Source organism: Aquarana catesbeiana, linkage group LG03 (genome assembly GCF_042186555.1).
Source record: "Aquarana catesbeiana isolate 2022-GZ linkage group LG03, ASM4218655v1, whole genome shotgun sequence".
Classification (NCBI taxonomy): Eukaryota; Metazoa; Chordata; class Amphibia; order Anura; family Ranidae; genus Aquarana; species Aquarana catesbeiana.
In genome coordinates, this window is record NC_133326.1 from 520,485,491 (window position 1) to 520,500,886 (window position 15,396).

The window sequence follows — 15,396 nt, forward strand, 5'->3', positions numbered from 1 at the left end:
CTGATGTAAGGGGGGCTCTCTGGGGACCCTGATGTAAGGGGGGCTCTCTGGGGACCCTGATGTAAGGAAGGGGTTCTCTGGGGACCCTGATGTAATCAGGAGGCTGTGGGGACCCTGGTGTAAGGGGGATGCTCTTTTGGGACCCTGATGTAAGTAGGGAGGCTCTCTGGGGACCCTGATGTAAGGAGGGGCTCTCTGGTGACCCTGATGTAAGGGGGGCTCTCTGGTGACCCTGGTGTAAGGGGAGGCTCTCCGGGGACCCTGATGTAAGGAGGGGATCTCCGGGGACTCTGATGTAAGGGGGGGCACGTTGGGGACCCTGATGTAAGGGGGGCTCTCTGGGGACCCTGATGTAAGGAGAGGCTCTCTGGAGACCCTGATGCAATGAGGGGGGCTCTGGGAACCCTGATGTAAGTGGGGGATCTCTGGGGACCCTGATGTAAGGGCGGATCCGCACTCAGATATGTAACGATTTATATATATATATATATATATATATATATATATATATATAAATACATACACACAGACACATGTATATTATATACATGTGTATGCCCGCCCAAGCGTATAACCTTCTTTACTTCACTGCTATGGGCTCTAGCCTGAGATCTTTTGTAGACCTACAGTAGCAGCGCCCATGGTGGGGGCCCTTCATGGTTTCTTGCATCTTGCATTCTTGCATCGTTACATATCTGAGTGCGGATCCACCCTTACATCAGGGTCCCCAGAGATCCCCCACTTACATCAGGGTTCCCAGAGCCCCCCTCATTGCATCAGGGTCTCCAGAGAGCCTCTCCTGAAGATTCTAGTTACGCCTCTGATCTGGCTAGAAAATCTGTTTCTTTTAAAAGCCTAATCATGATAGTGGAGGCCATTTTATAAATGTAACTATTTTTTATAGATGCAATTTATTACTTTTTAAGAACCCATTGCTGCCAACAGGCCAGGCGAATTTACAAGGCATTTGTGAATTAAGACGCAACGTATCGTAAGCACACCTTTCTCCATGCAGTTATTACACTAACTGATCCTACTTCTATGTGAAGTTCCACATATTACAGAACTGACCTTTTATGGCCTGTTGGCAAGCATAGGTACTAATGATAGGTACTAATGATGCCAATGGGATAGTACATGGAGATATAGACATTTTCTCATATAGTCCCATTGACTGACTGCTGTCTGGGGACTTTCAAATTTCAGATCACAAAACCTGCAGCTGCTGCTTTGTTTTTTAAAGGTGGTGGCTCAGTATAGGGAGTTACTGAAATGAAAAAGCATGCAGGTCAAATGACCCAACACTTTTTGTCTGGAACCTGCATCTTCAAAAACAAGTCAGCAATAGCAGATTCCTATATCTCCATTTCAACAATTTCTTCTGAATATTGACTATCCTGAGGATGAGATCTCTACATCCAAGTTACCATTCTCTGTTGTGTTTGTATCACATTCTGAAGTTTGCAGTGGGGCTCTTATTAGTAGTGAGGTGGTTGAACCAGAAATTTTGGCTTGCATAACTTAGCCTCCATTCTAACATTAAACAGCAGAAAGTTCAGCAATTTAAAACCATGCCCTTTATTGGCTGGTAATAATACAACCTTTTAAAACAGGTTAGGTATAGTAATGCCTGATAAAGAGAGACTAGCATGTCTCAACAACCTGAATATTTGAAAATCTTCATCAGCGATTTGATGACATCACTTACATTTTAAACTTACTACTTTCTTTAATGCCTAACACAGTACAAACTCTGCACCTGCTATTATAAATATAGACTGCACTTGATGGCCCATTTTATATTTTCAAACTGGCTACCTCTATAATTTATGAAACATCCAATGAAATGTATCTGTGTTGCCTATAGCATGCAATCAGCTGGCATTTTTACATCTGGATTTTGATTGGTTTCTTCAGGCAACACTGACAACAATCCTTCCCAGGGTTGGTGCAAGTATTTTTGACACCCTAGGCGAAACCTCATTTTGCCGCCCCCTCTTGGCTCCACCCCCTTTACCCTGCCCATGTATACCCCACCTTTTCAATGAAGCGCCCATCAAATGCAGCCTACCAGCACCCATCAATACAGCCTACCAGCACCCATCAATACAGCCTACCAGCCCCCATCAAATGCAGACTACCAGTGCCCATCAATGAATGTTTGCCTGCTTCCATTCATTCAGGAGTCGGGACACAGACACAGTCCTCCGTCGCCTCTGACACTATGTGCGAATGAAGCGGTGGCTACCTGCTGATGCTGAGAATTAGTTGCTTGCTGAAGAGAGTAGAAACATCAGTGGCCGGGCGCCCTAGGCAGCAGTGCGCCTGCCTATTGGTAGCACCGGCCCTGATCCTTCCTCTATTTGTTTGGAAAGCTGCCCTTAGGTAACAACAATATCTATGATTTTGTAGGTTTGTTATCAGGTTTTCACAATCTCTTGTTTCTGCAGTGTACCAGGAATTTGATCATTTATTAGAAGAACAATCTCCAATAGAAGCTTACATTGATTGGTTGGATTCCATGGTAGACCGATGTGTTGTGAGAGTAAGTTTCCATATGTTGTTAAGAAAGAAATTCTGCTTTTATTTCTGCTTCTGTTACTTCTTTTCCTCCTCTTCCTTTTATTTTTATTATCATGCAATTTTATATGCATTAGATCTTGTGTACACATGTCTTATTCAGAGATTAAACACAACCACAGCAAACAATGCATTTGCAATGGGGTATATCAGCTTAGGCAGGGGAGGACTGGGAACCTTTGGCCAGGACAGCAAACACAGAAACGTTCTTTCATGGTAGGGACAGATTTCTGTGAACTAAATGAAATGCACCATGCAAAGCATGCAATAATGCTGCATCAATTGGAATGGATTATTGTAACACACCTTTTCACTTCTTCCAGCATCAGTTTCCATTGTGGTTGTGGTCACATGATATCTCACAGTATTAAAGTAAGTTTGCTCTGGAAGACTCCCCTCTGCCAGGTACTGTGAGTTAAGGTTGGAACGAGGAAACTTTATAATGCTCAGTAGCTGTAATGCCGCGTACACACGAGCGGATTTCTCATCCGCCAGAACTCCGAAGGACTTTTCGACAGAGTTCCAACGAAACGGACTTGCCTACACACGATCACACCAAAGTCCGATCGTTTCAAACGTGATGACGTACGACCGGACTAGAACAAGGAAGTTCATAGCCAGTAGCCAATAGCTGCCCTTGCGTCCTTTTTGTCCGTCGGACTAGCATACAGACAAACTGATTTTTCGATCGGACTCGAGTCCGACGGAAAGATTTGAAACATGTTCTATTTCTAGGTCCGTCTGAATTTTTGACAGAAAAGGTCCGATGAAGACCACACACGATCGGAATGTCCGGCGGAATCGTTCCGTCTGACCTTTTCTGCCAGACAGTCCGCTCGCGTGTACGCGGCATAAGTGACTGCTGATCCTGCTTTAGTCGGTGTCTGAATAGTGCAGTATCACCAACATCTTATATATTAGTACTGTTCCAAGAGGCTAAAGTAAATCTCCACACACACACACATTTACCTTGCTAAACTAATTGCTACATTACACTCTGACAAAATTTAACTTACTATTGCAAGTAGCAGTAAGTCACATTCAACTGGACCTGCCCTGTGATGTTGCAGACATTTGTAGCATCTCCAAGCCACTTCTTTAGTTCCAATGAGTGTTAGGAAGAAACCCCCAGCATTTACAGTATATTCATGCAGGTAGCACAGACATCTTAACCTAATCACCATGGAATGGGTTGATGTTGATTGTCCAAGAACAAGAAGGGAGATGTGAAATTTGGAGAACTATTTTGTTCTGTTTACATAAGCCCACTCTAATGCCGTGTACACACGGTCGGACATTGATCGGACATTCCGACAACAAAATCCTAGGATTTTTTCCGACGGATGTTGGCTCAAACTTGTCTTGCATACACACGGTCACACAAAGTTGTCGGAAAATCCGATTGTTCTGAATGCGGTGACATAAAACACGTACATCGGGATTATAAACGGGGCAGTAGCCAATAGCTGTCGTCTCTTAATTTATTCTGAGCATGCGTGGCACTTTGTGCGTTGGATTTGTGTACACAAGATCGGAATTTCCAACAACGGATTTTGTTGGAAAATTTTATAGCAAGCTCTCAAACTTTGTGTGTCGGAAATTCCGATGGAAAATGACCGACAACAAGGTCCTATCACACATTTCCCGTCGGAAAATCCAACCGCATGTACAGGGCATTAGAGTCAGAAAGCCTGCATAGATGTCAAGTCACACATTTAGCCATGTAAATTGTTGTCAAAGATGGCGTCTTTTATGCCTTTTGTGAACTTGTTGTCCTCTCTGTCCAAAATGTGCACGTATTTGTCTTAAAAAGAATGTTCTTTTCTCTTAAGATGTAGGAAAGCTGTTGAGTCTTGACTTGTAGAATTTTCCCTCCTATACTGTTCTATTCACTTTTTACTTCCCAAGTGTACAGGTCCTGCATTCCTCACTACACTGTACTGCATAGTTAAAGTGGAACTTCACCCTTAAAGAGGAAGTAAACCCCGGACGATTTTTTTTTTTTTTAATTTAAACATCCAGTAGCTCATTACAAGGGATAATTTATTGAAATTGGCCCTAAACGAGGTCTGTAAATACCTTATTTAGGGTGTTTGTCTTCTCTTCATTTCTGGGTATTGGCCGCGCCATATTTAGAGCTGTTTACTGAATCTGTTACGTAGTCACTTCCGCCCTTACTCTGAAATCTCACGCATGCGATGTAGCGCCGGGAGTATCAGGAAGAAGAGAATCAGTGCAGCATCGCATTTACAACCACCTTAAGCAGACATTCCGCTTTATACTCTCCCCCCTCCTTCTTTTTTGGGGGAGGGGGGGTGACTATATTACTGTAATGTACCTGGTAGTTGAGCCTGACTGGTGGAAGGAGACCTCTCTTAAACGCTGGTTCAGGAGCCGCTGGAAGTGGGAACAGTGGTCTCCTGAGCACAGTGGGTAGGAGGGCCTGATGTAGGTTCCAGCAGAAGCAGACACCGGAACTGGAAGGATGTCCCTCAGGGATGGCTGAATCGCGGATGCAGGCAACTGGTGCAGGCCGGAGGGCAGGCGGACAGATGCGATGATAGCAGCTGGAAGCAAACAAGCAGGCTGGAAGCAGCGTCACAGGACACAGGCAAACAAGGTCAGACAGTCCGTGTTGGCAGGAGATCAGGCAGGTATAAACAGGAGGGATAATCCAAGGATAGTCAGACAGGCAGGAGTTCGGCAACAGGTAACAGAATAAGCAAGGTCAGGCAAGCCGGGTCGGGTTTGGAGACTGGAGGGGGTCAGACGTAGCCGGGTCAATAGCAAACAATCAGCAAGCAGATACAGGAACTTTCAGGTGCAGAGCTGCAGACGAACAGCACCTGACATGAGCACCTGTGACTCTTTTAAAGGCCCCTTGGCGCCAAACGGCGCTAGCGCGAACGGGCGCGCGCGCGCACCCGCGAACGGGCGCACGCGAAAGCGCGCCGGCGCCCCCTGGTGGGGAATTTAGCTGAATTCGCCTAGAAACATTTCTTGTGGACCTGCGTGCATGCAGATTCACCCGACGACTGCTGACATGTCCCTGACATTGCCCCCTCCCAACGGGCAGCCTCCGGATGCCCAGATGACTTTTCTTTTCCGGATGGGCAGAGAAAAAGGCACGAATCAAACGTTTGGCATGAATATTACAGTCAGGTTCCCATGAGTTGTTTTCCGGACCATACCCCTTCCATTTAATTAAAAACTGTACTTGCCCAGACCTCTTTCTGCAGTCAAGGATGGATTCCACTTCATACTCCTCACTGCCGTCCACCAGAACTGGTTCAGGGACCCTGGTGCCCCTATCAGGAAAAGGGTCATCTACAGCAGGCTTTAAGAGTGACACGTGAAACACAGGGTGTATCTTAAGTGAGTCAGGTAAGCATAATTCATAAGATACCTCGTTAATTTTCCTTTTCACTGGGAAAGGCCCAATAAATTTAGGAGCAAGCTTCTTGGAAGGACATGTCAATCTAATATTATTGGTAGACAGCCATACCTTGTCGCCAAGCTGAAGGTCTAGATCTCCTCTTCTTTTCCGATCAAAGAACCTCTTATTGTCCGCTTGCGCCTTGGATACCGCTTCCTGCAAGATCCGATTATTACGGTTGAGGAATTGCACTGTGTCCTGGACCGCTGGAACTGAGGATTCTGAAAGAAAATCTGGTAAAAAAGATGCATGAAACCCATAATTGGCAAAGAAAGGGGATTGACCGGTGGCAGAGTGACTAGCATTGTTATAAGCGAATTCCGCTAGGGGCAGCAGGGACACCCAATCATCTTGCACAAAAGATGTAAAACACCTAATGTACTGCTCCAGAGTCTGATTTGTCCTTTCAGTTTGCCCATTTTTTTGGGGGTGGTATGCCGAGGACAGAGCTAGTTCAATTTTCAGGTTTTCACAGAGGGCTTTCCAAAAGCGTGAAGTAAACTGTACCCCCCTATCAGACACTATATTTGCGGGAATTCCATGTAACCTGACAATTTCCTTAATGAACACACGGGCCGTCTCCACAGCAGAAGGTGTTCCCTTTAGGAGCACGAAGTGGGCCATTTTGGATAGTCGGTCAACGACCACAAGGATTGCTGAACATCCCTCAGAACATGGCAATTCAACTATAAAGTCCATTGCTATCATCCTCCAGGGCCTATCTGGTATAGGCAATGGTCTTAGTAGTCCCCAAGCTCTGTTTCTGGGAGTTTTATTCTGGATGCAGACAGAGCAGGAGTTAACATATCTTTTGCAAAATTCCTTTAAGTTGGGCCACCAAAAGGTGCGCTGCACCAAGTCAAGGGTCTTACAGACCCCAAAATGTCCTGCAAGTGGGTGGTCATGCAAGAGTGTTAGTACCTTGACTCGGACGTTCTCTGGTACAAAGATTTGACTTCCCCTCCATAATAGTCCATCTCGAGACGTTAAAGAGGACCCCTGGAGACTTGAAGGTTCTGGGGATGCTTCTCTGATCATGGATAGAAGATCTGTCTGAAGGAGAAGAAAACTATTTGCCGGCAGAATAGTGTCAGGTACAGAAGAGTCCTTAGGATTATCAAACATGCGCGACAGCGCATCTGGCTTTACATTCTTGGATCCCGGCCGGTAGGTTATATGGAAGCAAAACCGTGTAAAGAATAGAGCCCAACGGGCCTGTCTGGGTTTTAGTCTCTTAGCAGATCTTAAATATTCCAGATTCTTGTGATCCGTATAAATTAGTACTGGATGGACTGCACCTTCAAGCAAATATCTCCATTCTTCCAAGGCTGTCTTGATAGCAAGTAACTCCCGGTCCCCCACATCGTAGTTCCGTTCAGCCGGTGAAAGTTTCCTAGAGAAGAACCCTACAGGATGCATCAGGTCCTTGTTGCCTTGTCGTTGGGAAATAATAGCACCCACAGCTACTTCGGAGGCATCAACCTCTAGGATAAAGGGCAAAGATGGGTCAGGATGACTAAGGATCGGAGCCGACGTGAAACGCCTCTTTAATTCTTCAAAAGCCTCTTGAGCTTCCGAGTTCCAGTGGAAACGAAGATTCTGCTTGGTAAGCTGTGTAATGGGGGAGATGATGGTAGAGAATCCCCTGATAAACTTCCTGTAAAAGTTTGCAAATCCGATGAAGCGTTGCACGCCCTTCTTGTCCACGGGTGCTGGCCATTCTAATACAGCAGACACTTTCTGAGGGTCCATTTTGATGCCGGTGGGGGAAATGACCAACCCCAGAAACTGAATCTCCCTTTGTTCAAATTCGCACTTCTCCGCCTTGGCATACAATCTGTGCAGGCGGAGTCGGGCCAGGACTTTACGGACATGTTCTCTATGTTGCTCGAGAGAACTGGAGAAAATTAAAATATCGTCCAGGTAGACAATTAGGAAGATGTCCAGGAAATCCTTAAACACATCATTGACCAGATGCTGAAAGGTGGCAGGAGCATTGCAAAGGCCGAAGGGCATGACTAAATATTCATAGTGTCCAAAACGGGTCCGGAAGGCCGTCTTCCATTCATCCCCGGACCGAATGCGGACCAGATTGTAGGCTCCTCTCAAATCCAATTTGGTAAAGATGATGGCGGACCTTAATTTTTGAAACAGTTCGGGTATTAGGGGCAACGGATAACGGTTTTTGACCGTGATTTTGTTTAACTCCCGATAGTCCACACAAGGGCGAAGCGTAAGGTCTTTTTTGGAGACAAAAAATATGCCCGCCCCGGCTGGTGAAGTGGACTGTCGAATGAAGCCTTTTTCAAGATTTTCATTGATGTAAGCCTTAAGTGCCTCTTGTTCCTTTTCGGATAGCGGAAAGATGCGCCCAAAAGGAATCTCAGCCCCAGGAAGCAACTCAATTGGACAGTCATAGGGCCGATGGGGTGGCAGAGAGTCTGCTCCCTTCTTACTGAACACGTCTGCAAAGTCCTGACAGGCCTCTGGTATGTTTTGAAGCAGATCTGGGTCAATGTCCATACACAGTAAGGTGGTAGCAGAATTGGCAGGTTCAGGTAGACAATGTTTCTGGCAATAGGGTGACTGAAACTTGATCTCGCCCGTGGCCCAGTTAACAAGAGGATTGTGGGCTTGAAGCCAGGGCATTCCCAAAATGATTGGAAAAAGTGGTGAAGAGATAATGTCCAGGACTAGGATTTCTTGGTGCTGGGATGAGCTGGTAGCAGACAGAGGAAGGGTTTCTTGAGAGACCTATCCATATTTTATATGGGATCCATCGGCCAGAAAAATTGAAAGTCTATGTGTCTTATCCTTTAAAGGAAGATCTTGTTGAGTAGCAAAAACAGAATCAACAAAGCAGCTGCATGCCCCGGAATCAACAATGGCGTTGACTTGAATTGTTCTTCCCTGGAGCTGTAATGAGAGAGGGAGGACAAGTTGAGTGGCATTGGCTGTTAAAGCAGATAAACTGGTTGGAGATGAAGGAAAACACTTACGGGTCTTTACTGGGCAGTTGTTCACATAGTGGCCCGTCCCGCCACAATAGAGACAAAGGTTCAGTTGGCGTCTGCGTGCCCGTTCTTCAGGGGTCAGAGTAGTACGCATAAGACCCAGTTGCATAGGTTCGGAGGCATCAGTTGTTTGGTTGACTGGACTTGGACTGGCAGAAGATGGATACCGGGAGGCAGGCAGCGGGGCTCTTGTGGTCATCCACATAGGCCGTGTTTGTTGAGAGGATCGTTCAGACCGGCGCTCACGAAGTCATTTTGGATTGTAATGGCAATAAGTCCCTCCAAGGTGTCAGGCATTCCCACCCGGGCAAGTTCATCCTTAAGACCCTCAGATAGCCCCATGCGGAACTGGTGGCGTAGAGCTGCGTCGTTCCATTGAGTGTCCGCGCTCCAGCGTCGAAAGTCCATGACATAGTCCTCGGCCGGCCTACAGCCTTGCTGGAGCGCGAACAAAGCTGCCTCGGCTGTGGCAGCCCGCTGAGGGTCCTCATAAATCTGGGCCATGGCTTCAAAGAAGGCGGGTAAAGACTGGATCTGTACAGCGTTGGATTCAAGCAAGCGGTGGGCCCAGATCTGAGGTTCCCCCTGGAGAAGGGATATGACAAATCCCACCTTGGTGACTTCCAAGGAAAAAGTCAGTGGCTGTAAACCGAAGTACAGTTGACAGGCGCTGCGGAAAGCCAAAAACTTGGTTCGGTCACCAGAAAACTTTTCAGGAAGAGGGACTCTTGGTTCCGGTGGAAGCATGACAACGGAGGGTGGTGCAGCGGCCTGTACTGGAGCGGCTGCGGGGGCAGGAGCCACACCACCGGGACCACTGAGGTTTAACACTTGACCCTCTAGTCTGTCATAGCTGTCCTGTAAAGTCTTAACTGCTTGGGTGAGGGCTGCCAGGTGCGTACAGATCTCCTTAATGGGAGAGGTCTCTCCTGCAGGCTCAGACATGGCTGTTCGTACTGTAATGTACCTGGTAGTTGAGCCTGACTGGTGGAAGGAGACCTCTCTTAAACGCTGGTTCAGGAGCCGCTGGAAGTGGGAACAGTGGTCTCCTGAGCACAGTGGGTAGGAGGGCCTGATGTAGGTTCCAGCAGAAGCAGACACCGGAACTGGAAGGATGTCCCTCAGGGATGGCTGAATCACGGATGCAGGCAACTGGTGCAGGCCGGAGGGCAGGCGGACAGATGCGATGACAGCAGCTGGAAGCAAACAAGCAGGCTGGAAGCAGCGTCACAGGACACAGGCAAACAAGGTCAGACAGTCCGTGTTGGCAGGAGATCAGGCAGGTATAAACAGGAGGGATGATCCAAGGATAGTCAGACAGGCAGGAGTTCGGCAACAGGTAACAGAATAAGCAAGGTCAGGCAAGCCGGGTCGGGTTTGGAGACTGGAGAGTGGTCAGACGTAGCCGGGTCAATAGCAAACAATCAGCAAGCAGATACAGGAACTTTCAGGTGCAGAGCTGCAGACGAACAGCACCTGACATGAGCACCTGTGACTCTTTTAAAGGCCCCTTGGCGCCAAACGGCGCTAGCGTGCACGGGCGCGCGCGCGCACCCGCGAACGCGCGTACGGGCGCACGCGAAAGCGCGCCGGCGCCCCCTGGTGGGGAATTTAGCTGAATTCGCCTAGAAACATTTCTTGTGGATCTGCGTGCACGCACATTCACCCGACGACTGCTGACATGTCCCTGACAATTACTGAGTGTGTTCTGCTTCACCCCTAGTTAGCTTTTGCTTGACCTTGTGGATGTTTGAATGAATATCCAGATTGGGTAGCCTCAAACTTTCAAAGCACTACTGAGAGACACTGTGGGGTGGATTTATTAAAGACATATAGACTGTACACCTTGCAACTGCAGTTGAACTAATTTTCCCCAGAGCTTAGTGAATGTGGTGAAGCTTCGCTTTGAAAATAATACCCAATCAGCTGCAAGGAACATAAAAAAAATGCATTTTTGCTTTTACATGATTGGATGATGGAAATCAGCAGAGCTTTAACGCATTAACAAAGCTTTGGGGTAAATGAGTGAAACTGCACTTCCAAAGTTCAGAGTCTATTAGCCTTTAGTAAATACACCTTTGTGTTTGTTGTTATCAGCCTGGTGTTGCAGAGTTCTAATAAATTCCAGTTTGTGTACACCAGTGGGTTCTGGGGGTCAAAAAGCAGATACTTGTCTGTGTGTAAAGGTTTCCTGTAGACCCCCCCTCCTTTCCCCGACATTTAACACTCAATCTAAAAGGGGTAATTTGTTATTATGTGCCTCATTCCATGTAAATCTGGTATATTTGGTCTCTGACTTTATGTGTATTAATGATGTTCTAATCTTGACCCATATATCATCCACATACCTTAACCAATGCCTTGGTGTTTTGCCCCTGAAAGAGTTCAAGGTTCCCTTCTCTACCTCCTCCATGTAAAGCATAGTACACGCGTTGAGATTATCGGACAAATGATCATTCGGTGTTTTTTTTGCATACTAGTCTCCATATCGAAAACATGTTACTACAGTACGAAAATTCTCATACAACAGAATAAAAATTTGTAAGTGATGTAATGTATTTGTATTGTATTTTCGGACAAAAACTGTACAGAATAAACGACAATCGTATGACCTGGTATCATATGATAAAAATTTTCATGTTTGTCCCTTCAGGTAATTTTGGATGAAAGCTGTGTACTAATGATCAGATCATTGCAGGATCGATTCGAAATCGATTTTTGTACAATATTCTAATTGTGCGTACTAGACTTAAAGGTTAGCTATAATAAGAGATACAGGTAATCCCACAATTCACACCTTAAGCCATGTAAATTGAGCAATTAGCACCTATGAAACCCTCCCGACACTTCCTGACACCAAGTATGGGATTACTGTATGTAACTACAACAAGGTGCTTTCACATCTGCCTTCCTGTTCTTGGAAAATCAACAGTCACACTTTCCATGGTGATTGTATTGAGGTGCCTGTGCTACATGTGTGGAAATAAATGCTGGGGTACCTTTCTGACACGCATTGAAAAAGTGGCTTTGGGAGGCTACGAAACATCTTCAGCATTATTGAACAGGTCCAGCTGAATGTGACTATCACTAGCTATTCCATGATCTGGGTATATGGGACTCCTCACAGATGTGCTAATTTACTGTTCTTACCTTTGTAGGTAGCATCCAAAAAAACTGGCTCACTGAAGAGAGTGGCACAACAGTTCCTTTTAATTTGGTCTTGCTTTGGTACAAGAGTCATTCGGGATATGACATTGCACAGTGCTCCAAGTTTCGGTATGATCCTAGCTCCTGCAGTATGCTTTTTGGTATTTTCTTACCTTCTCTACAGTTCTTTCTATGCTAATAGTGATATTTATTTTGCATATTAATAAAACATAGTTTTTCTATAATGCCTTAATTGCTATAGAGAGAAAACTGTAGGATTGATATTTAAAATTAGACAAACCAGAAGGCGAGTGTTTGTTGTTCTTGTAATAACCAATCAAACTTCTGATTGTTAACTATTGGCAACAGATCCAGCACTATTAACTGTATTTTATAAATTATATTAAGACTGAAAATTACTGTTTGTGAGAAGGTTGCCTGACCTTCAACAAATTACGGTACATGCCAACTAGGACCCATCGCGACCATCATCTTAATCTGGTCTTCAGTCACATGTAGAGTATGTGTCACAAAATCTTCATCCCTCTTTATTAATTTGAAAGGGAATAACTGGCTATCAATAGGTTGGAAACATTTATTTCTGTCATCAAGATTGCCCTTCTTGACCTTACTACAGCAAGAAATGCTTATATTGGTGGTGATATTGCTTGGTTAAATCTGCCCAACCAGCATATGCCCATATTTTGTTAGCTACCTCACAGCTCTAGGAGTGAACAGAAATACTCTGTAGTGGATATGGAGAGCATATGACTGAAACCCCCTCTGCCCATGTGACAGATTGGCTTCTCAAGCACCTAGCAATGTTAAATGAGGATGATGACTGAGTCCTCCTCCAGCTGGTGGGGCTGCTATCAAAGTGAACCTCTTGCTTTGCCCTGCATAGAAAGAAACAGGTTAACTTTAAATGATCATTCCAACCTAAATAATTCACCTGCTAACACTAATCTAAATTGTATTTGTTTTTAAAGTAGTAAAATGATAAATAATTACAATGTCAACAGATGAATAGCAAAACCATTCTGAAGGCATAGTGTAAAAAATTCACATAGAAAGTACTGTATATTGAAATAAGGTTGACCAGAATCTCATCTTATTCAGGATAACCCAGAATACCAGGTAGAGGAAATACACAATATATATGCACAAAGTGATAACATTAACTTAGGAGGGTATTTCTGTCCACCACTAAAAGGTGGAGAAGGGTATCACTTACTCATCAACCTTATCACTTACACAAATTTTAAAAAAAGAAGGATAAAGCAGGCTTGAGGAGGCAAAGGAAAAGATTGAGGGAGGAACCAAGACAGCAAGATAATTTTGCAGGAATATTTTTTTTTTTTCCCCATAGGATTACAATTCACCACGAGAAATTCAGACCTTTTTGAAGTGAGGCATTCTGTCCCATAGTTTTGTAAGGAGATGCTCCATCTTCCAAATATACTTGACTTGGTTGATCTGGGAGGGCCAGTGGCTTCAAATATTCCACTTCCATCTGTTGAAGACTGTCTGAGCTTCTCCAGGGTAGTATGAGTGTCTGTTTAGTTTTTAATTTATTTTACATTTCACTGAATGCAATGGTAGTTTGAAGGAATCAGTGCAGAGGAACAAGTGAACTAGTTTTCAGACTGGGATCCTCAGAAATACAAGAAACCATAGGATGATTCCACACACAATAGTAGTACTGAGTAGACTTACAGTAGTGTTTGAATTGTCTGACTTAAAGAAGCCATTAATTATTTTTTCCCTGTCCTATAACAGGGTCATTTCACCTCATACACCTAATGTTTGATGACTATGTCCTATATTTATTGGAGTCTTTACACTGCCAAGAGAGAGCCAATGAACTTATGAGGGCCATGAAGGGAGAATCACACAGTGGTAAGCATGGCTCTAATTATTTTAAGGACATAGATACATGTACATGATTACTTTTTATAAAGCAGTGCTTATCATACATGAACACTTCTATCTTCCGATAAAGACAATCTTGTTTCTTCATACAACCATGGGCAAGTCCTACAGACTCCATCCTGTTAAGAGTCTCATCTGCTTCCTTTCGGCAACCTCTCTAATACAGATAAATTACATTATCTATTGATTTAAAGTGGATCTAATTTAAAAAAAATATATATTTGCTATCTAATAGGGAACATTTGGAAACAGAAATAGTGCCTAGTCAATACCCTGAAAAATCTACCTTTTGTCCCAAATTACTCCTAAAAAAATAGATGTGAAGTTCCTGTGTTTAGGCACTTAAAGCGGAAGTAAACCCATCCATAAAACAGTTTCATTTCCGGCATGTGCTGGACCGGAGTCCTAACCCAGGGGACATGTATCAATGCAAATAAAAAAAGTTTTAAAAACAGACGTTTTTTCGAGAGCAGTGATTTTAATCATGCTTAAAGTGAAACAATAAAAATGAAATATTCCTTTAAATATCGTGCCTGGGGGTGTCTATAGTATGCTTGTAAAGTGACGCAGTTTTCCTGTGTTTAGGTCAGTACCACAGCAAAATGACATTTCTAAAGGAAAAAATGTCATTTAAAACTGATCGCAGCTGTAATGAATTGTCGGATACCTTCAATATAGATAAAACTCATTGAAAAAAACGGCATGGGTTCCCCCCTTCCTCTGACGCCACGTAACATCAGAGGAAGGCGGGGTCACCTGTTTATGTCACCAAGTTGCCCCGCCCTCAGCTATATAACAGCTGTCACCGAGAAGAAGCGTCACTCGGCGGGAGCCTCCCATGGAGGCGGAGCTGTTGCGTTTTTTTTTTCTTTTTTCGGTTTGTCGGGCGGCGTGAGATGGATTTACATTGCAGGACATTTTTATTTTTTTTATTTCTTAATAAAGGACTTGTACCAAAGTGTCTCCTGTCATTTTTACTATTTTTGACACTTTTTTTGTGAATTGTTAGGGGTACAATGTACCAGTTACCAATTCATATGGGGGAGGGGCCAGGATCTGGGGGTCCCCTTGTTAAAGGGGGCTTCCAGATTCCTATACACCCCCCGCCCGCAGACCCCCACAACCACCGGGCAAGGGTTGTGGGGATGAGGCCCTTGTGACTCCAATGCACCCCCCCATGTTGAGGGCATGTGGGTGCTCTCTCGCCCCCCCCCCCCCCCTTTTCCTGTTGCCTGCCAGGTTGTGTGCTCGGTTAAGGATCTGGTATAGATTTGGGGGGACCCAAAT

The 15,396-nt window shown here is 44.9% G+C and overlaps 1 protein-coding gene across 2 annotated transcripts in view; it reads left to right on the forward strand.

Annotated features, from left to right (window-relative positions):
* The window catches only part of RFX4 (regulatory factor X4), a 145,383-nt gene that overhangs the window by 85,249 nt on the left and 44,738 nt on the right, over window positions 1–15,396 (forward strand). For both annotated transcript variants that reach the window (XM_073621207.1, XM_073621208.1), the window contains exons 12-14: window positions 2,451–2,545; window positions 12,189–12,306; window positions 13,957–14,076. In XM_073621207.1, the coding sequence (XP_073477308.1) occupies window positions 2,451–2,545; window positions 12,189–12,306; window positions 13,957–14,076 (333 nt within the window). The remainder of the gene's footprint in view (window positions 1–2,450; window positions 2,546–12,188; window positions 12,307–13,956; window positions 14,077–15,396) is intronic.